Raw genomic sequence first — 24009 nt, 5'->3', positions numbered from 1 at the left:
GGCGGGATCAGGGCTGCCTGGGAGTGGGGCCCCAGCCAACACGATGGCTGGGACAAGTTCCACAGGGGGGGGAAGCACTGGGACATCCGATCTCGGTGATCATGGGCAGGAGGCGGAGTTATGCTAAGACCAGACCATGTCATTACCGAGGAGGCAGGTTTAGTCGTTGTTTAATAATAATAATAATAATAATAAATTTTATTTATATCCCGCCCTCTCCAGCCGAAGCCGGGCTCAGGGCGGCTAACAACAATCAACAATCAAACCATCAGATATTCACACATTCTAAAAATATTACATTATAAAAATCAATTAAAATCAAATTAATGGCAACTAATTAAGCAAGATTCTAAGCAGGTTGCCAGAGGAGGGAGTCAGGCTGCGCCCTGACCAAAGGCCTGGTGGAACAACTCTGTCTTGCAGGCCCTGCGGAAGGATGTCAGGTCCCGCAGGGCCCTAGTCTCTTGTGACAGAGCGTTCCACCAGATTGGAGCCACAGCCGAGAAGGCCCTGGCTCTAGTTGAGGCCAGCCTAACCTCTCTGAGGCCTGGGACCTTGAGGATGTTATTATTTGCAGACCGTAGGTTTCTCTGTGGGGCATACCAGGAGAGGCGGTCCCGTAGGTACGAGGGTCCTAGGCCGTATAGGGCTTTAAAGGTTAAAACCAGCACCTTAAACCTGATCCTGTACTCCACCGGGAGCCAGTGCAGCTGGTATAGTACCGGTTGAATGTGATCTCGCAGCGAAGACCCCATAAGGAGTCTCGCCGCGGCATTCTGCACCCGCTGGAGTTTCTGGGTCAGTCTTAAGGGCAGCCCCACGTAGAGCGAGTTACAATAATCCAGTCTGGAGGTGACCGTCGCATGGATCACAGTGGCTAGGTCAGGGCGAGAGAGATAAGGGGCCAACTGCTTAGCTTGGCGGAGATGAAAAAATGCCGCCTTTGTTATAGCTGTAATCTGCGCCTCCATAGAGAGGGAGGTATCGAAGATTACACCCAAACTCTTAACGGACGGTGCTGGCACTAATTGCACCCCCGCAAGAGATGGGAGTTGCCCCCTCAATCCCATATCATCCCGCCCCAGCCAGAGGACCTCTGTCTTCGAAGGATTTAACTTCAACCGGCTCCCACGTAACCATCCAGCCACAGCTTCCAGGCATCTCGCCAGTGTATCGGGGGCCGAGTCAGGATGGCCATCCATCAACAGATAGAGTTGGGTGTCATCGGCATACTGATGGCAACCCAGCCCAAAACTCCGGACAAGCTGGGCGAGGGGGCGCATAAAGATGTTAAAAAGCATTGGGGAGAGAATCGCACCCTGAGGCACTCCACACACCAAGGAGTGGCGCGATGACAATTCCCCCCCGAGCGCCACCCTCTGTCCCCGACCAGAGAGAAACGAGCGCAGCCATTGAAGGACTGTGCCCTGGATTCCCACGTCGGCAAGGCGGTGGTCCAGGAGTTCGTGATCGACCATGTCGAAGGCTGCTGACAGATCTAGAAGAATCAGCAGCCCCGACCCGCCTCGATCCAGCTGCCTACGGAGATCATCTGTTAGGGCGACCAGAGCCGTCTCGGTCCCATGACCAGCACGGAAGCCGGACTGGAATGGATCCAGAGCAGATGTTTCATCCAGAAACCTACCAAGCTGTTCAGCAACCGCTCTCTCAATCACCTTACCCAGGAATGGAAGATTCGAGACCGGGCGGTAATTGGATAGATCTAAGGGATCTAATGATGTTTTCTTTAAGAGCGGACGCACCACTGCCTCCTTCAGTTCCCCTGGGAATATCCCGGTGCCAAGGGACAAATTGATGATATCCCCCAGGGGGGCCCTGTTTGAAGACTATCCCTGCCTCCGGGTCTGGCCTTGACCGGATGGATACTGGAATCAACAGGGGAAACCTACATGACCTGAAGGTGTTGCTGTGCAATGCCAGGTCAACGATGAATAAAACCACTGCTGTCCACGACCTGATTGTGGATGGAGGATTTGACCTGGCATGTGTGACAGAGACCTGGTTGGAGGAAGCAGATGGGCCTGTCCTTGCCGCTGCTTGCCCACCAGGTTTCTCTTACGCACAGCAACCCAGGTCATGTGGGCGGGGAGGGGGGGTTGCAGTGATTTTTAGGAAGTCACTAGCTTGCACCAGGCGTCCTACTGGGAAGATCCAGTTTTCTGAGTGCATGTTCTGGAAGTTGGGCAATAGGGGCAGTACAGGATTCCTTTTGGTGTACCGACCTCCCCGCTGCACCAAGGATTCCCTGTCTGAGCTGCTTCAGGTCGTGGCGGATTTTCTCCTGGAGACACCTAGTTTGGTTGTCCTAGGAGATTTTAACATCCATGCCGACATGACCTTACAAGGGGCTGCTCGGGACTTCGTGGAAAGCATGGCCTCCATGGGGCTGTCCCTGAATAAGTTTGGCCCAACTCATAGTCATGGACATGCCTTAGACCTGGTGTTCACCTCTAGTGACGTGGGTGATCTGACACTAAGTAAAAGTGAAACAAAAGAAGTGCCATGGTCAGATCACTTCCTGGTGCAACTGGACTTCTCCGCGACCCTTCCCCTCTGCAGGGAGGTGGGACCAATTCGGATGGTCCGCCCCCGCCACTTAATGGATCCAAATGGTTTCCAGAGAGTGGTAGGGGATGCTTTATCCCATGTTGATGGCCTTTCAGCCGATTCCCTGGTGGCCCGCTGGAATGCGGAGTTAACCAGGGCTATCGACTGTCTGGCTCCGAAGCGCCCTCTCCGATTGCATGGAGCCCAGACAGCTCCGTGGTTTTCTTCGGAGCTGAGGGCGATGAAACAATCGCTGAGACGGCTAGAGCGTCGGTGGCAAAAAACTCACTCCGAGTCTGACCGGACACAGGTTAGAGCTCAACGTCGAGCCTACCAAGTGGCGATAGCGACGGCGAAGAAGACTTTCTTCACCGCCTCTATTGCATCTGCAGAAAATAGTAGCAGGAGACTCTTTCAGGTGGTTCGTAATTTAACGGAACCACCTTTACCACCGGGGCCTTGTAAAGACCCCAAGATCTCCTGCAACGATTTTGCAAAGTTTTTTGCAGATAAAATCACTCATATTCGGAAGGAGCTAGACACCACCGTGGGAGCAGTGCCGGGGCGGGAGAGTGCTAGAGCTCTGTCTGGTCAAGTTGCATGGAATCAATTTCAATCCGTTACCCCCGAGGATGTGGACAGGCTGCTTGGACGCGTGAAACCAACCACCTGTCTCCTGGATCCTTGCCCATCCTGGCTAATAAAAGCAAGCCGGGAAGGGCTGGGCGATGGGCTCTGCGGGGTGGTGAATGCTTCCCTCTGTGAGGGAACATTCCCAGATCCGCTGAAAGAGGCGGTCATTAAACCGCTTCTTAAAAAACCATCTTTAGACCCGGCCAGTATGGCCAACTATCGCCCAGTCTCAAATCTTCCTTTCTTGGGCAAGGTGATTGAGCGCGTGGTTGCTGAACAACTCCAGGCACGCCTGGAGGATGCGGACCATTTGGATCCCTTCCAATCGGGATTCAGGCCTCATCATGGGACTGAAACTGCCTTGGTCGTGCTGGCTGATGATCTCCGGCGAGCTAGGGACAAAGGTGAGAGTTGTTTCCTAGTTCTGCTGGATCTCTCAGCGGCCTTTGATACAATCGACCATAACATCCTTCTGGACCGTCTAGAGGGGCTGGGAGCTGGGGGCACTGTTATACAGTGGTTTCGCTCCTTCCTCCTGGGCCGTGTTCAGAAAGTGGTGGGGGGGGATGAGTGTTCAGACCCCTGGGCCCTCACTTGTGGGGTGCCTCAGGGTTCTGTCCTCTCCCCCATGCTTTTTAACATCTATATGAAGCCGCTGGGAGAGATTATCAGGGGGTTTGGACTGGGTGTTCATCAATATGCAGATAATACCCAGCTCTTTTTCAAATCAGAACCAGTGAAGGCGGTGAAGGTCCTGTGTGAGTGCCTGGAGGCGGTTGGAGGATGGATGGCGGCTAATGGATTGAGGGTGAATCCTGACAAGACAGAAGTACTGTTTTTGGGGGACAGGGGGCGGGCTGGTGTGGAGGACTCCCTGGTCCTGAATAGGGTAACTGTGCCCCTGAAGGACCAGGTGCGCAGCCTGGGAGTCATTTTGGACTCACAGCTGTCCATGGAGGCGCAGGTCAATTCTGTATCCAGGGCAGCTGTCTACCAACTCCACCTGGTACGCAGGCTGAGACCCTACCTGCCCGCAGACTGTCTCGCCAGAGTGGTGCATGCTCTAGTTATCTCCCGCTTGGACTACTGCAATGCGCTCTACGTGGGGCTACCTTTGAAGGTGACTCGGAAACTACAACTAATCCAGAATGCGGCAGCTAGACTGGTGACTGGGGGCGGCCGCCGAGACCACATAACACCGGTCTTGAAAGACCTACATTGGCTCCCAGTACGTTTCCGAGCACAATTCAAAGTGCTGGTGTTGACCTTTAAAGCCCTAAACGGCCTCGGCCCAGTATACCTGAAGGAGCGTCTCCACCCCCATCGTTCTGCCCGGACGCTGAGGTCCAGCGCCGAGGGCCTTCTGGCGGTTCCTTCATTGTGAGAAGCAAAGCTACAGGGAACCAGGCAGAGGGCCTTCTCGGTCGTGGCGCCTGCCCTGTGGAACGCCCTCCCATCAGATGTCAAAGCGATAAATAACTACCTGACATTCAGAAGACATCTTAAGGCAGCCCTGTTCAGGGAAGTTTTTAATCTGTGATATTTTAGTGTATTTTTTGTTTTTGTGGAAGCTGCCCAGAGTGGCTGGGGAAACCCTGCCAGATGGACGGGGTACAAATAATAAATAATTATTATTATTATTATTATTATTATTATTATTATTATTATTTCCCCCACAGCTTGGTTCCCCAGAGGTTTAAATCATCACCATCATAATTCATTGCTAGCTACAATTTAACAGGCACAATGTTTGTTCTCAAAATGAGTGATTAGCTTTTATTTAAGATGAATATGAAAGAAGGCTAGATTTATTCTGCTGGCAACTATAAAACTCGGTAAGGTGAAATACCTCCATTTTCATTTTGAAATTAAAAAAAACTTTTAAAAGGTAGCTGTCTTCACCGAGTATAAACAAGTTTCATTCAAATTCACTGCTGTGTCAAAAACAAAATTAAACTAGAACCTGATTTTGCAAGTATTAAGTTTCAGCAATGGAATGATGTGCATAAATGGAGTGTGTAATTGTTTTCTAAGAACTTGTACTAACTCAGGTAGTTTGCCATTCAACACTGAACAAAAGGTATGGGGATATCCAGACAGCAATACTGAAGAAACGTACATAAGCATATACTTAATTTCAATGAATCTTTTTTTCATTTAAGCAAATAAGGTTTAAGTTCCACCAGGAGTTAAATTAGAATATTTAATACCTTGCAAAATAATTTCAGGTAGCAATATTGGAAGAGAATTACTGTGAGCCCCTATAACTTGCTCCTTGGTCAACTTAACAGGCATTTCCTTAAAAAATTCAAGGCCACAGGCTTCCAAGTTTTTTAGTGAATCCAAAAGCTGGCATGGCTTTCAAATCCTTCCTCTTATATTCAAAATGTAGGATGTGAAATGGCAAAAAAATAGCATAGCTCTTGCTCAAACCAGAGGCAAAAAGCTTTTTAACAATACCTTAGCCCATGTATTAGACTGCATAACAAAGTCTTAATAGTTTCCTGTAAATACTGAAAGGTATGCAACTTCATTCTCAGCTGCTGCCTGATTTTCTGAGCTATGAGTAATCATGAAGGTGCAGTAGTACTAACAGGAATGACAAGGCAGAATGACAAGGCATTTTTCAGTACTGAACTCAGGTTCAATGGGGCTTACTTCCAGTTAAGGGCATATCGGATACACTGTAAGGGTTTACAAAAGAAAACAAACTGCTCTTAAAAATACCTGCAGCATTTTTAAAAGCAGCAATGAGATATTTAGAATCAGTTTTAAAATCAATTTATATGTGCTCATGACTGGAAAACACAGACATTTTTGTGACTATTTACCAGAAATCCACGTTAGCAAAATCCAAATGTGAGGTTATATATTACAAAATTATTTGGCTGCATTGTAAGGCAATCAGTGTTTTTCTTTTCTACAATGAACTGTACAAGAATGACAAATAGGTACATGATTATTTTCAAACAACTCTAGAGATGTACCGACTACAGCAGCCAAACTATGCAATGTATCTATTACAATGTAAAGAAATGTCTTGAAAGGAGAAAGGTGTGAACTTGTATCCTTCGCCTGCGTAGAACTTGTTCTGAAATTCTACCCTGTAAAAAGAAAAGCACTACATTAAGATAAAGGCAATCACACGGACCCCGTTCAAAACTGCTAGGCAAACATGCTCTGAATCGTATCCACAATGAATAATTACTTTCAAGTGGAACATACTTAATGTCAATAAAGGATTCATTTACGTTAAAAATAAAAATAAAAATTAAGCTTTACATTTTTTAATTAAAAAATCCAAAATGTTTTGCTAGCAAGCCACACACACACACACGTACGTATATATTAAAAGGAACACACATACCAGTGAAGTCGTACAGCATGTAGAAAAGCAGAAAGACCTTCCATGACTAAAAGAATGAATATTGTTAGAACCATAAATAAGGCTGAAACTGGTATCAGAAGGATGATCCCATAAGTCGCATCCACACGAAGGCCCACTCTCATGATCATTGCCCAGAGGACTTCCGATAATTCTAAAAATAAAAACACAATAAACTGTCCCAAATCCTGCTTCTTAATACTTTACCACATGACATGCCTAAAGGACAAGTAATTTTGCCAGGGACACATTTCTCATTATTAAAAGCATTTGAAGATGTAATACTTTAATCATGCCCTGTTCAGACGAAACAGGAAACTATGGCTTTGGACTATGTGGATGAGTTGTGGAAAACTTTTAGCTTGCATGATCTGTTGTCCCCACTTCATACTGGCGAGACTGGAAGATTTGCTTCCGCTTTTAAGTTAAGTGTATTTCCTATGGTGTCTAAATTTAGGGAAATGCAGTTTGCTTCTTCACCTTCAACCCAATACTGCCCATACCAACAATGTATCATGCTGAATGTAATTGAACCGTATGATTTGAACTCTACCATTTGAACACAGATACTGAATATACTTTTGATACTCATGAAAAATATTTTAATAAAAAAAAGCTGAGGTCAAACCATGGTTTCAGATTCTGACCTCTTTACTAACCACAGCTTCAATATACCACAGTTCTCCAAGTTCATACATTATAGGGAACAATGATTATAGTTTAAAGCTGAAAATGGATGCTTCCAATCTCCTTGCAGTATGGAAAGAGGAGAAGGGATAGTTGAATTCATGCAATCCATTCACATAGTAGGAAACCAATTTTTATTATGTCTGAACAATGAATATGCACATTAGAATTAAATACGTTTTATATTTGTTTTAAAATCAAAAGCGGGGGGGGGGGGGGGGAGAGAGACTCCTAAAGAACCAAGGTGGGAACAAGAAAATAAGAGCGTTTGAGACTGCATGCAGGATATACTTACGTGCATGGGCCAAACTAAGAGCCCAGAGCCTGAGGTATGAAGCAGAGTTGGAGATGCATCCTAGACAGTATTCAATGGTATGGATAGCTTGATCCATGAATACATCTGTAAAGTTAAACTAAAGCAAAATAATATGTAAACATACAGATGTACTTTAGAATTCCCGGGACACATCAAATTCATTTCAGTAGGTGGTCTCCAGTGCTAGTCATATTCAGAGTAGACCCACTGAGATCGACAGGCCTACAGAGTATGACTTTGTTGGGTATCAGGAAGGACCAAGCAGAAGGTCCCAGGTTTAATCGCCAGCATCTCCAAATAGGGCTGGGAGAAAATCCTGCCTACAATCCTGGAGAGCTGTTGCCAGCCAGTGTAGACAGTAATGTGCATTGCCACGTCTCAGTCAGCCTGTCTGAACTTGCTCTATGGTGCTTTTAACTGGTATTCCTTGGGCAGTTTTTACCCTTAATGTAAAGGTAAAGGGACCCCTGACCATTAGGTCCAGTCATGGGAGACTCTGGGGTTACAGCGCTCATCTCACTTTATTGGCCAAGGGAGCCGGCGTACAGCTTCCGGGTTATGTGGCCAGCATGACTAAGCCACTTCTGGTGAACCAGAGCAGCGCACGGAAACGCCGTTTACCTTCCCGCCAGAGTGGTACCTATTTATCTACTTGCAGTTTGACATGCTTTTGAACTGCTAGGTGGGCAGGAGCAGGGACCAAGCAACGGGAGCTCACCCCGTTGTGGGGATTCGAACCGCCGACCTTCTGATCGGCAAATCCTAGGCTCTGTGGTTTAACCCACAGCGCCACCCACGTCCCTTGTTTTTACCCTCACTGCCCCAAAAAAGCACAGAGAAGCATTAGGTTTTATCTTAGGCACATACTCCATGCATGGGACCATAGAGGCTTCACAGCATGCTGTGTCAATCATGCAACACTATCCTGAATCCTCTGCAATACGCAGTAGTTCTAGAGTAGTCAACTCAGCATGAAAAGGCTCTCTGGAGGCAGAACATTTGAAAAAACTATTGCTAGAAGTTTTCTAGGGGATATTTAGATAGCACCCTCAATAAGCCCAGCACAACACAGTAACAAATTACAAGATGACAGGTCCCTTCCCCAAGGAGCTTACAATCTAAAATTTAACACAGGGAGAGGCAACTGAAAGAGAGGAAGGGATTTATGGGCAAGGGTAAATGCAGGGGGATATGCATTAATTTAAATGCCAGGGTGCAGGACACGCTAAAAAGGGCGTTTTGAGGAGGAGTTTGAAATAAGAGCCAGCATCCTGTAGGTGGCCTGCGAGAGATTATGTAACATCACATTTTGCAGTCTTCCAGATTGCTGATAAATGCATAACAAGCCACAGGGGGGCGGGGTGGTCCTTCCGAAAGAAATATAACACCACAAACTGAAGGGGAAGGTGAACACGCCCTGTGCTGCACTGAGATGATTCCTTTTACATAGCTCCAAACTACAGGCAGTGTCTGTGAAACACACACATCTACCTCTTCTTTCTCCTCATCTTTGTGCTTGTGGTCCAAAGAGCTGCTTCCTTCTTCAATATCATGAGTTCTCAGCAGAGCAATTTCTTCTTCACTTTCTTTTCGTACTAACCGGTAGCCTTTCTGGAGAATTTAAAATAAAAAATTGAATTGTATCACTCACCCCACCTCAAGTTGGATTACAGCAACCATGCAAGCCCTCTCCACCAGCCCCCCAAAAACCCAAGTGCTAAAGATTTAGTTCTCAAGAAAGGTGACCAACTTTTTAAAATGCAATGAAGCCTTCTGTATTTCTATCTCAGTGCTACCCAAAATTTTGAGAGCTGAAACACACTCTACCCACAACCCTCTACTGAATTAAGGTTGCTTTTATAGTGTGTGAAGAGTAAGAATTAGCTGCACTTTAGGGAACCCTCACAGTGGCACAACCTAGCAAGACCTCAAGGGCCAAAAACAGAATCATAGAATAGAATCATAGAATCATAGAGTTGGAAGAGACCACAAGGGTCATTGAGTCCAACCCCCTGCCAAGCAGGAAACACCATCAGAGCACTCCTGACATATGGTTGTCAAGCCTCTGCTTAAAGACCTCCAAAGAAGGCGACTCCACCATACTCCTTGGCAGCAAATTCCACTGTCGAACAGCTCTTACTGTCAGGAAGTTCTTCCTAATGTTTAGGTGGAATCTTCTTTCTTGCCTCACAGCAGAATGACTGTTCACAAGATCAACAACCAGTAAGGGTCATGTCAATACCTGGGCCAGCTTGGCAATCCTTGTTTTTTTAATAATAATAATAGTGATAATAATAATACAGGTGTCTCCCCACTTTCATGCATTTAACACATGCGTGACCGCACCTGCACAGTGCCAGGAAATAAAATCAATTTAAAAATGCAAAAACCCACAAAAAAGGCAAAAATGGCCCCAAAACAGTGGGGAAAAGGCCCGAAATGGTGCAAAAAGAGCAAGAAAATGGTTAGCAATCCTATGACCCTTTGCACTGATATTTCAGGCTGTGGAGAGTTGGAGTTTGAGAAAGGAGATTTGGAGAGAACAATTGTGGTGGAGTTGGGTGGGTTTTTAGAGTAGTTTGGCTTTTAGATGGTGATCCCAACTACACAAGATTTCACATATGTGTGTGATACCTGGGAACGCAACCTCTGCCTGTAGTCATAGGCTGGTCAGTTGGGCTACACTGTTACAGAACTTCATTTTATTACTTTTGGCTTGGAAACATATATATGTCCTTTTCTGTAACAAAATGGTGTTTATTCTTATCCTTTTTTCCTTGCCCCTTAACCAAAAAGAAAACGTGTTTACAGAGCCATCAAACTAATTCAGAGAACATACATTTAATTGGAAGAAGGATTTTGCCAATCTTATAACACACATGCTATCATAGGCAGTTATTTCCAATACATACTCTGTATGCCCCGATGCTTTGGCCTCCATTGCTCAACCAGTATAAATAAAGTGGTTTTCCAAAAAGCAGCACTGGAACTGAAAGCACAGCAACAGACAGGAGAAATTTCTGTAGAACCATCTGTTTTGAAAGAGAGGAGGCAAAAAAGACAAAGCTGTTTTATATGGAGGCTGATTCCCTCCTCCCTACACAAAACCACTAAAACTCTCCTAATGGCAACTGCCGTGCCTCAGAATGCGACAGTTCCCCCAGTGCCCTGAAGGGTGGAGAATCTGTGGACATCTCCAGGAATCACTAAACTACAACCCCCACAATCCCTGAATGCTGGAAATAGAGCTAATGGGACTTGGTTCCAACAACACCTAGAGGACCACAGGTTCCCCACCCTTGGCATATACATTACTGAAAGGATTCAGACAGGTGTCAATTCTTTGCAGGAAAAGGATTTGCATGACAACTGACTTAAATGCCAGTTTGGAATTGGGGTATTTTTTTTCCATTTACTTTTTATACCTTATTAATTTTAATACAATAAAAAAGTAAGGCCACAACATTTATTTATAGTTAAAAAGAACCCTTCTGATCCCCTGCCAAGGTGACCATATTAATCAGGCAGATTTTTTAAATAAAAGAGTTAAAGTTGTGTTAAAATTGCAGCTGGCAAATACCATCATAGAAGAGGGAGGGGAAGAAATGACTTTCCTAATATGATGCCTCCTGCAACACATGTAAAAATTTATCAGTTAACTAAAAACTGAGATTATGCATTGATGATTCAGTTCTATGCATGCTTATTCAGAATTCACTGTGTTCCATGTGGTTTACTTCTCAATACGTGTATTTAGGACTGCATTTGAAGATTTTTTAAAAACTGGGTTACAAGCCCTAAAATGAACACTTTTGTATGGCTGTCTGTTCAATTCCATATATTTCTCCAACTGCCTCTCTTCCTTTCAAAGCATCCACTTGCATCTCCATACACACAACAAAGACAAAAACCAAATCAGTGCAGAAAGAACAGCAAAGAGAAAAATGTGGGGAAACCACATATTAATATTGCCTTGTTTATACATTGCATACTTCACTACAATATTTCCACATTTATGCTTTTTCTTCCATGCCACAACTTTCATATGCCACTTCATCCCAGGCCACTGCGCCCACAAAATAACTTCTGATTTAGTCTTATCTTTTCATTTATGCAATACTGAGTTGCTAAAAATGAAGCGTTGCTCTTATCATAACATTTTATTCCTTTCTCTAGAATCAAAAAGATGGCTCCTAATTCCAACATACGCACTGCCCAGGCTTGCACCCCGGGGAGGTCACTTTGGTGCTGCTAATGCAGTGGTTTGACTTCCATCGTCTCCTGAGACAGATGGATGCCAACAATACCAGCACAGGGAAAGACTATCTTCCATACATGCCTAGAACCAAGTACAGTGGTACCTCTGGATACGCACACTTCAGGATGCGAATGCGGCAAACCCAGAAGTATTTTTCCAGCTTTCGCCCCGTGCACATGCACAGAAGCGCTCTTCCACGCCACACGCATGCGCAGAAGCGGCACCTCTGGTTGGGAATTCCTCAGGATCTGATCGGAGCTCCGGAACAGATCCTGTGCGCAACCAGAGGTACCACTGTAATACTTTAACCTAACTCTTCCCAAAATTCAGTAACTACTGCACATTCCCAGTACATATACCCCAAAGTGGCTCCACTCCCCACACCTTCAGCCACATTAGAAAAGATACATTTAAGCAACCTAAATTAGGTACTGTTAAAGATCTGTTCATTTCAACTAAGGAAATTTAAGTACATGCCTAACTATTCCTTTGAAATCAATGCAGCAGAAGAGTTGTGTGTTTTGCTTTCTCTTTAGGAAACCCTGAACTGCAAGACCGGAGACAGGCAAAGATAAGGAATTCTGTGACTATCTTTCAGATTATAAGGCTTACCAACCTGTCCTTCGAAAAAGATGTGTGGTTCTCTCTTATTAGGAAATAGGAACATGTTAATGAACAAAATCAAAATGCTGGGAGCCGTCTCAGAGTTCTTCGCGCTAAAAGCCAACCATTTATAGATGATCATAAAAACCAGGTATCCAAAGATGGAAAGAATGAACAGAAGTTGAGGAATGAACACCAAATAAATATTGTACTTCTTCCTGAAATGCCTGGTGGAATAAGAAAAAAGGTGGATTTCGTTTCATTTTTGTATTCAAAGTGGAAATCAGTTTTACAGAGAAAGCTTATACATACATAAATATACTGTCTATGCCAAGAAAAATGAAGCAACCTCCAGATGTTAGACCACAATTCCCATCATCCCTGACCACTGGGCCATGATATGGGAAGTTGGAACTCAACAACAGGAGTACAGTTACCCCATCTCTGATCTGAAAAATGAATGCCAAGACATTTACTGCCCCGCAACAATCTTCTGCAATGTTGGATAAGCTGCTACTTACAGACCTAGGAGAAAACTGTTCTTTGCCATTTGTAGCCACAGGATAGATGTCTTGGAAAGAAAGGTGGTAGGAGCAGGGAAGGGAGCAGAGTAGGTCATGCCCGCCCTGTGGACCCCCCTCCCCGTTAGATGTCAAGGAAATAAACAACTATCTGACTTTTAAAAGACATCTGAAGGCAGCCCTGTATAGGGAAGTTTTTAATGTTTGATGTTTTAATTTGCTGGAAGCCACCCAAAGTGGTTTGGGCGACCCAGTCAGATGGACAGAATAATAATAATAATAATAATAATAATAATGATGATGATGATGATGATGATGTTAAAAAATAGAGTAAGGTCATGTATAAGGTTCCCTACTAGCTAGGGAGCTCTAGGGAGCCTTAAACAGTAGGCTAGATCTTGAATAATAGCTGTGCTTGTTCATCAACTTGATTTTTAAAAATAGGTTATACATAAAAGTTATTCCAAGAATTTTCCACCTCGAATAAAAAGGCATACCAAATTGTTGCAAACAACTGAAGCACACACAAAAAACTATCAACAAACAACAGAGCTAAGGAACTGGTGTATTAAAAACACAGAATTATTTATTATAATGAAATAATTATCCTATATACAAACACTAAACCTTTACTAGGCCAAATCCTATACTTGACTGTATATTTCAATATATGCCCAAAGTGTTTCAACACAAAGGTTTTCAGTGGAAACCTTATTTAACAAAGAACTCAAGCACAATAAATCTATAAAAAAATAAAAATATTAATAGCCCAGAAAAAACCCACTGTACATAAAACACAACAAGCTGATACTCACCAATAGGCTTTGATCCTTACATATAAAATTTCAGAGGAGAGCAAAGCAATTCACCTCAAACCTCCACTGTACACAACTGTCCTGGATAAACTGATAGTTTTCAACAACCACCAATTAAAACCACATAAATATATACCTTCAAAAATCCCAAACCTCAAAATTAATCTTCTCAAGACTTATCAATTCATTACGACCCTCAGTACAAACCTTCCCAAGCCTCATGTAACGTAACTAAGAAGGAAAACAACAGAGGAGTGATATAAACTTGCTAACAGCTAAAGGAGAAATAGTTTTGACACACCTAGCACCCAGCAAAGGCTTTGAATCTGGAGCAGCAAGATAAATCTGGAGGGAGAATGTAGGTTATAGTAATTGTCATGGAAAAGTTTGCACTAATAGTCATTGATAATTTGGTAAGCTTCAGCTTGTTGCTTTATGTAGAGCTGTTTTCATTTTATCGTAAGAACAGGAATTTTAAAAATACATTTATGCCTTTTACAGATAGGTAGCCATGTTGGTCTGCCATAGTCAAAACAAAATAAAAAAATTCCTTCCAGTAGCACCTTAAAGACCAACTAAGTTAGTTCTTGGTATGAGCTTTCGTGTGCATGCACACTAAGAAGTGTGCATGCAAACAAAAGCTCATACCAAGAACTAACTTAGTTGGTCTTTAAGGTGCTACTGGAAGGAATTTTTTTATTTTGTTTTATTTATGCCTTTGTTCTGCTTTTGGTTGCTGCAATTCTCCTGTGAAGACACACACTTACAAGTGGTTAAGTCCTCCTAAGATGACCCCAAACGTCATGTGGGTCACTCCAATAATTATAGACATTTTCATTTTGAAGGAATTCAAGAAACTGAGACGATTGTTCGCCAGGTTCCAAATCTGGTGAGAGAGAGAGGAGGCAGACAGAATCAGACTTAACCGAGGAAGAGGAATGAGATATTGGCTCAGATTCTAACTACAAGCAATGATTTATAGAGCACAGTATGGAGTCCTTCTCCAGCATTCCTGTATGCAAGGTAAGCAAGAAACCCCATGTAGCTCTTTTACAAACACACTTTAGTTCTCTTGCAAGTTAGAAAACATGGGACACGCAGGATAATATCCTTGAAATGGAAAACCATGCTACAGTGGAGACAGCAAGGTGGGACTATGCTGAGAATTCTTTCAGGGAGAGGTTCCAAGGGGGCAAACTGAAATGAGAAAAAGGCGTTACTAAGTGGCTCTCCTGACAAGGGTGGGAGGTGACCAGGTATAGGGAACATGAACATGGGGGGGGGGGAGTTTCACAAAAATAGCACATAGTGCCTTTGATCAGCTACCTTCTGTGGGACAAAGCTGTTAGGAACGCAGGGCGCTGCCTTATCCCAGAAACAGGCCCTTGGTCCAGCTAGTATTGCCTATGCCAAGGGTGAGTAGCCTGTGGCCGTCTAGGTGTTGTTGGGCTCCAACTCACATCAGCCGCAAACAGAATGGTCAATGGAAAAAGATTATGGGAGGTAGAGTCCAGCAATAGCTGGGAGGGCCACATTTTCTCCATTTCTGATCTACTGACAGCAGCTCTCCAGGGTTTCAGGCATAACTTTCTTCCCAGACCCACCCAGAAATGTGAGGGACTGAACCCTCCACCTTTTGCATGTACACTTCCTTAAAAAGTAAGGAACAGCTGCCAACCCTATAGGACTATCCTAGCAAACAGAAATATTTACAAAAATTAAAGCTGTAAATCTGTTGACCTATGATTCAGAACCATAAAACTGCCAATTCTTCTTTAAAGGGTCATCGTTGCCACACAGTGGAAGCTCCAGGGAAGAACACTAACCGGATCTATGCCAAAAGGATAAGGTCCTATGAACACTCCAGTCGCATTTGGATTTAACATCAAATACTGATTCTTCATGTCCTCCTCACTGTTAGAAAAAAAAAGTACACAGCAGAATTAAGACTTGAACAAAGATATTTGTATCACCACAATAGGCTATTTGCTGTCAGAAGCTTCCGCAAGATCCCACAAGGATCTTGTGACATCTTGCAGGTAGGGCTGGGGAACACTCCCATCTGAAATCCTGCCAGTCAGTCACTGTACACAATGTTTAGCTACATGGAACAATAGTCCAACTCAGTATTTACAGCCTTCCAGAGGCCTTGTGCAACCTTCCCAGGAATTAAAAAGAAAAAATCACCTGGAAGTCAATCATGAGGGAGAAAAACACACCTCACCTGGGAGAGCATTCCACAACCACGGGATGGCCACTGAAAAGGCCCTGTCACAGGTCAATCCCAACAGAGCAGCCCCTGGTGGTGGCACCACCAACAAGTATACAGGTAGCTAGTAAATATGTCCTTCAAGTGAAGGACATATCCCTCTCATTAAATGATTGAGAAAAGCTACCACAATATTTTAGAATGGCAGTTACTGGCTGTTGCTTTCCAGTAAGCCATTTATTATTCTGCACACCACAAAAGATGCTTCATAATTGAACTGAAAGGCTAAAAAAATTAATCATGAAAATGGCAGGAACTGGAGGCACATTTCATTTACCGTAGAACATGGGTAGGCAAACTAAGGCCCAGGGGCCGGACTGGCTCAATCGCCTTCTAAATCCGGCTTGCGGACAGTCCAGGAATCAGCATGTTTTTACATGAGTAGAATGTGTCCTTTTATTTAAAATGCACCTCTGGGTTATTTGTGGGGCCTGCCTGGTATTTTTACATGAGTAGAATGTGTCCTTTTATTTAAAATGCACCTCTGGGTTATCTGTGGGGCCTGCCTGGTATTTTTACATGAGTAGAATGTGTCCTTTTATTTAAAATGCACCTCTGGGTTATTTGTGGGGCCTGCCTGGTATTTTTACATGAGTAGAATGTGTCCTTTTATTTAAAATGCACCTCTGGGTTATTTGTGGGGCCTGCCTGGTATTTTTACATGAGTAGAATGTGTCCTTTTATTTAAAATGCACCTCTGGGTTATTTGTGGGGCCTGCCTGGTATTTTTACATAAGTAGAATGTGTTCTTTTATTTAAAATGCATCTCTGGGTTATTTGTGGGGCATAGGAATTCATTCTTTTTTTTCCCCCCTTCTTTTTTTCAAAATATAGACTGGCCCCCCCACAAGGTTTGAGGGACAGTGGACTGGCCGCCTGCTGAAAAAGTTTACTGACCCCTGCTGTAGAATGAGTGAAAAGTATGCTGTGACAGGTTTAGGACATTGCACAAGTGGGGAGATACCTCTGAGCTTCCCATCTCAATTCAGTAGGTTGCTTTCACACCGCACTGGGTTTAACAAAGGAGTCACTCACCGCCACTCCACAGCAAACATTTGGGAAACGTTCCAGTGGGAGTCAAATATATTCAAAGACTTTGAAAAACAGTCATTGTAGATCAGGCCAGTGTATACAGAAAACAGTCCCATCAGCAAGATGATGTATCGTCCTTGAAAAAACATTTTCATGATCTGCAAATGTTAAAAAGGACAGGCCCACTGACTGCCATGTGAACTTCAAAGATAAGACCCTTTGTTACATGTGCAGCACATAAAAGCTTTGATGCACTTCCAAACAATGTATTTGATGTGGTGCAGTGTCCAGATACGCCACAATTCACAATTCCCGCAATGTGTGGTAGAAATTTATTAGAAGCAGCCAATCTTAGTAAGGATGCAGTGTGCTTTGTGCATAAAAATATAAGAAACTGCTCTGCTGGATGCATTCAGCTTCCAAAAGTGGTCCGCCAGATGCCCCCAGGATGATCACAAGCGAGGCATGAGGATTTGCTGAATTACATCTCTGCTATTTAGAATTTACCATCAGTTTATGCATGCCTTCCACATTAGAAAAAGTTGTCACCTTCCATACAACAATGGATGAATGATTTGCCCTCCCTTGCCCAAGTCAAGAAGAGAAAAAAAAACGAGCTAATGATGCACTGCAGCTCCATCCACCCCAGGCAGCTTGGCTAATGGTCAGGACGATCAGTTGTCCAAAAACAACTGGAGGGCTTTCTGCAATGTTTTTGAACTACACTCCCATCATTCCTGACCCAGTCCTGACCACTGGCCATGCTGCCGGGGCTGATGGGAGCTGCAGTGCATCAGGATCTGCGGGCCCTTTGCAAGATGCAATTCAAGTTCCAGCTTCCACCATCCCTGACTAGTGGCCATGCTGCCTAGGGCTGCCAGAAATTGGAAGTTCAGCATGATCTGCAGGGACGCAGGCTGCTCAATTCGGCCTTAAAGTATTCCCCCTTCTATGTGGCAGATACACAGGAAAAACTCCAGTGGGGGGGGGAGAGAGAGAACTAAGGGGCCGTTTACAGAAACAGAAATATTGAAAACAATACTAGAGGAGGAGGAGGGGGAGGGGGAGGGGGAAGAAGAAGAAGAAGAAGAAGAAGAAGAAGAAGAAGAAGAAGAAGAAGAAGAAGAAGAAGATTTCATCTGTACCTCGTCTTGTGATCGCAGAAGTTTGGGGTGTTTTTCATATAATACCATGAACAAAGCAAACAGGAACATTATGAAACCATGTCCACAATCTCCAAACATCACAGCAAATAAGAAGGGAAAGGTGATGATGGTGAAGAGAGCTGCAAAATGAGAGGGACAGGATTTCACCTTTATAAGCAACTATACATAATGCATAGTATCCAAATTCTCCATAAGCTGCCTATCTTAGCTTACTCTAAGTCATTGTTTGAAAGTGCCAGAATTTGGCTCATTTTGGCCCTTGAAAGAAGGGAGGAAAAGCATAATCCAGCCACTGCTCTGCTCTCCCATGTTCCCCCCCAAACCCGGCCTTTCCATGAACATTTTTGACACACTCTCTTAGGCTATATGTCAAGCTTGTTGATTTCAGTGGGTCTGCTCTGACGTGCCAAATGCAATCTAGTTCTCCCCTATTCCAGTCTACTCTGCTCATCTGCTGCCCAGGGGGGCATCTCCCCTCTGTCCACCTGGATGTGTAACCAGCTGAATTTACTTTGCGCTCTTATGCACTCTGCAGCACATGACAAACCAATGTTGCTAACAAGTGTTAAATAGCAGACACTTTTCCATGCCTTATAGAGATTTCTTAAGAAACTCCTGCAACCATTCCTAACAAAGGAGAAAAAATAAATCCTGCTTCTCAATAAGTATCTTTCAATTCATGACCCACCTGGATTAACTTCCCTGTAGCTCCCAATCCCATAAGCATCAACAATGTCCTGGAATCCAGAGGTGAATTTATTGGTACGTATCAAAGTTGGAGGCGTTTCTTTTGTTGGTATCGTGTTCATGAACGAGGGGACAGACGCTCCACTTTCACTCTGGTTACAGAATTTAAAAAAAGGAGACCTGTATCATTTTTTGAGACACTGGAAAAATAACACTGATTTCCACATTCTGTTATCCAGACAATGAGCATGAGCAGAAATGGGGTGGGGATGGGCAGAGTCAGACTTGAGCCACCCCAGCTCTGATGATGTACACATACAAAACTCTCCATGTCATTCACATGCTAGAGTACATGCTTCAGAACTAGGTGTGCAAACCCCTCCTCTGTAACCATGAGATCCAAATGTATGTATGTCAGCCAGGGCGAGCCTGTGCAACTCCAGCCTTCCACCTCACCTGATGTCCACAGAGGTCTACAGACAATCCTCAGAAAGCCTTGCTGTTTGCTGAACTTCAGCCATAACCTGTTCATGCAAGGCACCGAGTTTCATTACCCACGCAACTCAGAGCCTCCTCCCTTCTATTTATAAAGAAATGCATGTAATTTATCATTCATACTGAAAACCCTGAATGCTACATGCTGCCAGTGCAACATTCTCTCCTACCATTCAGTACATTCAGCGCAGTGCAGTGGGTCCCAAGCCCACTCCCTCCCTGCTGAGATGAAGACAGACAGTCTCCTTGCTGAACGTCAGGCACATGATGCAGACCTTTTTACTCCAGCAGGCACTTTAAGAGGGTGTCTGGTTTTATGATAAATTTTATTGTCCCATTTTCTGTGCATTGTTTTTACGTACATTGATTAGAAATGTTAATAATTAAGTGGTATAAAAATAAATAAAGCAAACTAAAATTTAAATCACTTACAGATCCTTCCTCGAGGGCTCGGCGCATGTTTGGCAGGTCAGCCACTGGGCACCAGACCTCAGCAATAAGGCATTTGTTGGTGACATCAAAGCTGCAGAGATTCAGCACGTGGTAAATGGCTTTCATCTTCTTCACTTGGACATCCCAGGTGTAGATAGACTCAGACGCCTTGCATAAAACTTGCCGTAAATAATCTTCAGTTTTATGCAGTACCTTTGTGGTTGTTTTTAGAAAAATATTTAAAACTATAACAAGAACACTGAACGATCAGGGCAACTTTATACAAAGTTCACACAACTGCCCTCGCTAGCTATACTCACATAGGTCTTTCAGTATTGATTTTATCTACTGGCAGCTCAAAAGCTATTCCATCTGGCTTCAGGCAGCCCAACTAAAAATGCTTTCAAGTTGTAAGAAATAGAGTAGGGTTGTACAGTCTTTCCATCAAGGGGCACATTCCCTCAGGTAAAATCGGTTTCTGGATTAGCTACTCCAGAATAAAGGCCGCCCTAATACAGTTCACCCACATGCCTACCTCCAGTTTGAACTGCCAACACACAAACGTAAGACAAACCAAGTGGAGCAGCCCAATGGCCCATCTAGTCCAGGACCTGTTATCATCATGGCCAGTGGGAAGCCTGCAGTCTGGTTCCATCCCAGATCAAGTGGAGCCCATCCATTTTGCACTGGCCCGCCTTGTATCGGAAAGTTATCCAATATCTAACAAACCCGAACCACTCCTCCCAACACCACTGTCTCATCCACACACTGAGACTACAAAGCTGCACCTGTCTAGCTGGCCCTTTGTTAGGAACCAGCAGAATTTTCAGAGAGCCTCTGCAGATCTACCCAGAAGTGAGTCCCACTGGGTTGGATGGGTATCAAGAGAAATTATTTTCTTAGTACAACAGACCAGTACAGCTACTGGAAAGCAAGTAATTATATTCTGGCTTGAGTTTATACACATGCTTTCACTCTCTCTTACAAACACACACACACACACACACACACACACAGAGAGAGAGAGAGAGAGAGAGCGCGCGCACAGATGGCAACCAATTTCTTTCCAGGCAGTTGGGGAAGTGTCTTATTTTCTCCAAGCCATACAACCAAGATTTTTTCCCCAAGCAGTTTATTTTTTATCAAATAAAGTATCGCCCTTTTTATTTGTTCTGAGAAACTACATAGAAAGAGGAGAGGAAATGCACTTTAAAAGGCAAAGGGAGGGGACCAAACAGGTAGGAATGACCTTTGATAGAATGGAAGAGTGCGGTAGCTACAACAGGTGTCAGGTGCTGAATAGAAGAGGTCTGTCTTTTAGATTTCTACACATTTTATATGTAAAATCCTATGCCTGAGTACACATATAACAGCTCATAAACTGTAAAGAGTTCCCAGAAAGCAGAGCCACTGTTGCCAACACCTGTAAAAAAAGTGGAGCTGATCATCCCTCGTTTACATTAAAGTCCATATGGTTGAAAGCTGGCCCAACCTCTTCCTTTTAAACATGCACTCAGAACTGTAGGTTATGTATTAACCTTCTTCCATGAGACGATTTGTGCCTCCAAGGTGCACCAGTAATTTTCTACTCACCATATGAAGATCCTGAATGCGAACCTGGAGTCCTTCCATAACTGTTCGGCGCTCCTCAGGGGTGCTGGGATAGGGGTAGACATGGCAATGGTAGCTGGCAAAAAAAACAAAAATAGTCTACATAAAAGAGCCCAACAAAGAAGAGAAGAGCAGAACTGCAAAACAAAAGCAGTGGGAACTTAATCTGGTCTTGCAAAAACAACACAAAAACAAAGCCTAAAATAGTTCTGGAATTTAGGAAGCTGCTTTATATTGAGTCAAGAACGCTGGTTTATCTATCTCAGTATTGTCTACTCTGGCTGGCAGTAGCTCTCCCAGGTTTCAGGCAGCAGCTTTTCCCAGCCCTAACATGGAAACACCAGGGAATGAACCTGGGACCTTCTGCATGCAAGGCAGATGCTCTACCACTGAGCTGCAGCCCTTCCCCAACTTTGGATACAGAGCTGAAGAAGTCTGCCAGGGTGATGGATCAGCACAGCAGCTGTCAGACTGTGTACCAGGAAACAAAGGCGCCTTGTAAGTTTTATCAGGGGTTCTGGGTTGAGAAGTTCAACAATGGCAGACAAACTCTACTTAAAGACTTTTTGCCAAGAATAATTTGCAGGTATGCAGTAAGGATCAGGGTTATGGTCAAATCAATATTACTGTATTTAATTGAACGTAATGCTCACCATTTCTGGCCAAATTACATCACAAAACATAGGGTGCACATTAGATTTGATGGAGCATTAGATTTGATTGCAAGCTTGAAAAACACTGCTAACATAGCAAATACTTTTTTGGTTTCAAGGTTTCGAAAACTGAGGTGTGCATTAGATTCACATAAATATGGTATGCTGCCACCTTACTAAAGCTAGGCAGGCCTGGGTCTGATCAATGCCTGAATAAGAAACCTCCAGAGAACCCTGTGCAAGTCACCTTATTGCCACTGAAGAAATGCAAGATACAAATGCAATTAATAAGCACATATGTAGCCACAAAAGTCATGTTTTCAGGTGCACACTCAGTTTCCCAACGCCGATGCTGTTATTATTTTACAAAGTGGTCAAAATATAAAAATATCAGTAGGAAAAAGTAAAGCAAATTAAAGTATGTTAATTCTTACCAGTCACATATTTTCTTAACTTTCTGGCCTATCTGTTCACCCCAATAAGATATTAAGAAAACAAACCATTTGGTAGGTTCGCCCTGAAAAGTAAACATAAATTGTTCAATTAAACTTTGGCCTACAGTTCCACTTTATTGGTGATCGACTAACCACTCATATTGAACCAACTGCACAATTTCTTTTAAAAATGAATTCTGATACACAAAAAGGGTCGATAGGGGTTTTCTGTATTCTGTGAATAGATTCCACATGCACAAAGCTCTGGTACAAGCTTAACTCTTAAAATCCCCAATGAACAGCAAAATTATGGCTAACCTTATTGAGACTGCTCCCATTTGCCTAGTGCCCGTATTTGAACAATATCACAAGAAACCATTTTTTGCCAAGACAGGAATGAACTCTGGCATAGCTGCGAGGAGGGGTTCAGAACCTTTCATTTCCATTCTTTATTAACTGTACCTTGTCAGTTGATCTTAAGCCTTTAATCAGTGCTTTTTAATATTTTTAAAGAAAAAAAGTCCCAGTACTCACCATGAAGTTGTTACAGTAAGTGCAACACTTTTAACATGGGGGGGGGGTACAGCATGCCCCTGAGAAGGGGTAGGCAAACTAAGGCCCATGAGCCACAAGCGGCCCATGGGGGTCGTTTAACCGGCCCACGAGTCGCCCCCAAACCGAGCCGCCCGCTCGGCAAATCCCCATGCACTGCGCTAAACCGGCGCAGCATGGCACAGGGACTTGCTTCTGCAGTGCCAGAAATCGCACCTGCGCAGATGCTGAAAATAGCAGGCGCACACACTCACGCGTGCGCAATCCAGCCCACGGAGGGATCTCCGTTGGAGTGAAATGGCCCAGGCATGGTAAACCTTGTCGACCCCTGCCTTTGACTATCCTCAGAAAAAAAATACTGCCCTTAACTATGGTTTGTTTGAAGCTTCAGACTGTGAGCTACAAAGTTAGCTTGTTTCAACAAGCCATCATTAAGATTAACCATACTTTAAGGTTCAGATGAAACACATTGCATTTTATTCAAAACCAGATGTGAAAGTTTGTAATCTCTTCCTCAGAGCTACCTTTCAGCCATGGTTTACTTCTTGCAGAAGTAACTCAGTTCAAACCCAGTTCAAATCATGTTGTCATATACTGTACTGGTTTGTAGCTGATCTTTAAACATGCTTTAGCTATTCAGACATAAAAGCTTAAGCATGGTTTAGAAAAACAAGTCACAGTTAAACATTATGGTTTGGATATTAAGTAAGCAAGTCACACTTTTCACATAGTGGGATAAGTTATTGTAAGCTGTCTGGAAGCCTCTTCAGCTAAAAAAACCGAATAGAAATACTATTAAATAATAAATACTACATTTCTACAGGATCCAAGTGTGATGAACTTGCTTTGGATCCAGCCATAACACCCGATTAGCCACATATACTTTGCATGC

At 43.7% G+C, this 24009-nt stretch overlaps 1 protein-coding gene across 1 annotated transcript in view; it reads right to left on the bottom strand.

Annotated features, from left to right (window-relative positions):
• Nucleotides 1-4950: 4950 nt before the first annotated feature.
• ATP6V0A2 (ATPase H+ transporting V0 subunit a2) overlaps nucleotides 4951-24009 on the bottom strand; it is a 29077-nt gene continuing 10018 nt past the window's right edge. The window contains exons 7-20 of the mRNA XM_081841604.1: nucleotides 22566-22648; nucleotides 21461-21554; nucleotides 19868-20080; nucleotides 18942-19092; nucleotides 18233-18372; nucleotides 17091-17245; nucleotides 15613-15700; nucleotides 14554-14672; nucleotides 12464-12677; nucleotides 10502-10621; nucleotides 9081-9200; nucleotides 7569-7686; nucleotides 6569-6740; nucleotides 4951-6305 (exon numbers count right to left, since the gene is read on the bottom strand). Of these exons, the coding sequence (XP_081697730.1) occupies nucleotides 6206-6305; nucleotides 6569-6740; nucleotides 7569-7686; nucleotides 9081-9200; nucleotides 10502-10621; nucleotides 12464-12677; nucleotides 14554-14672; nucleotides 15613-15700; nucleotides 17091-17245; nucleotides 18233-18372; nucleotides 18942-19092; nucleotides 19868-20080; nucleotides 21461-21554; nucleotides 22566-22648 (1887 nt within the window). The 3' untranslated portion in view covers nucleotides 4951-6205. The remainder of the gene's footprint in view (nucleotides 6306-6568; nucleotides 6741-7568; nucleotides 7687-9080; nucleotides 9201-10501; nucleotides 10622-12463; nucleotides 12678-14553; nucleotides 14673-15612; nucleotides 15701-17090; nucleotides 17246-18232; nucleotides 18373-18941; nucleotides 19093-19867; nucleotides 20081-21460; nucleotides 21555-22565; nucleotides 22649-24009) is intronic.

This window comes from Podarcis erhardii (genome assembly GCF_964252035.2).
Source record: "Podarcis erhardii genome assembly, chromosome: 15".
In the NCBI taxonomy this organism is placed as follows: Eukaryota; Metazoa; Chordata; class Lepidosauria; order Squamata; family Lacertidae; genus Podarcis; species Podarcis erhardii.
Note: the sequence above shows the minus strand (reverse complement) of the source record. Positions and strands in the feature narration are given on the sequence as shown.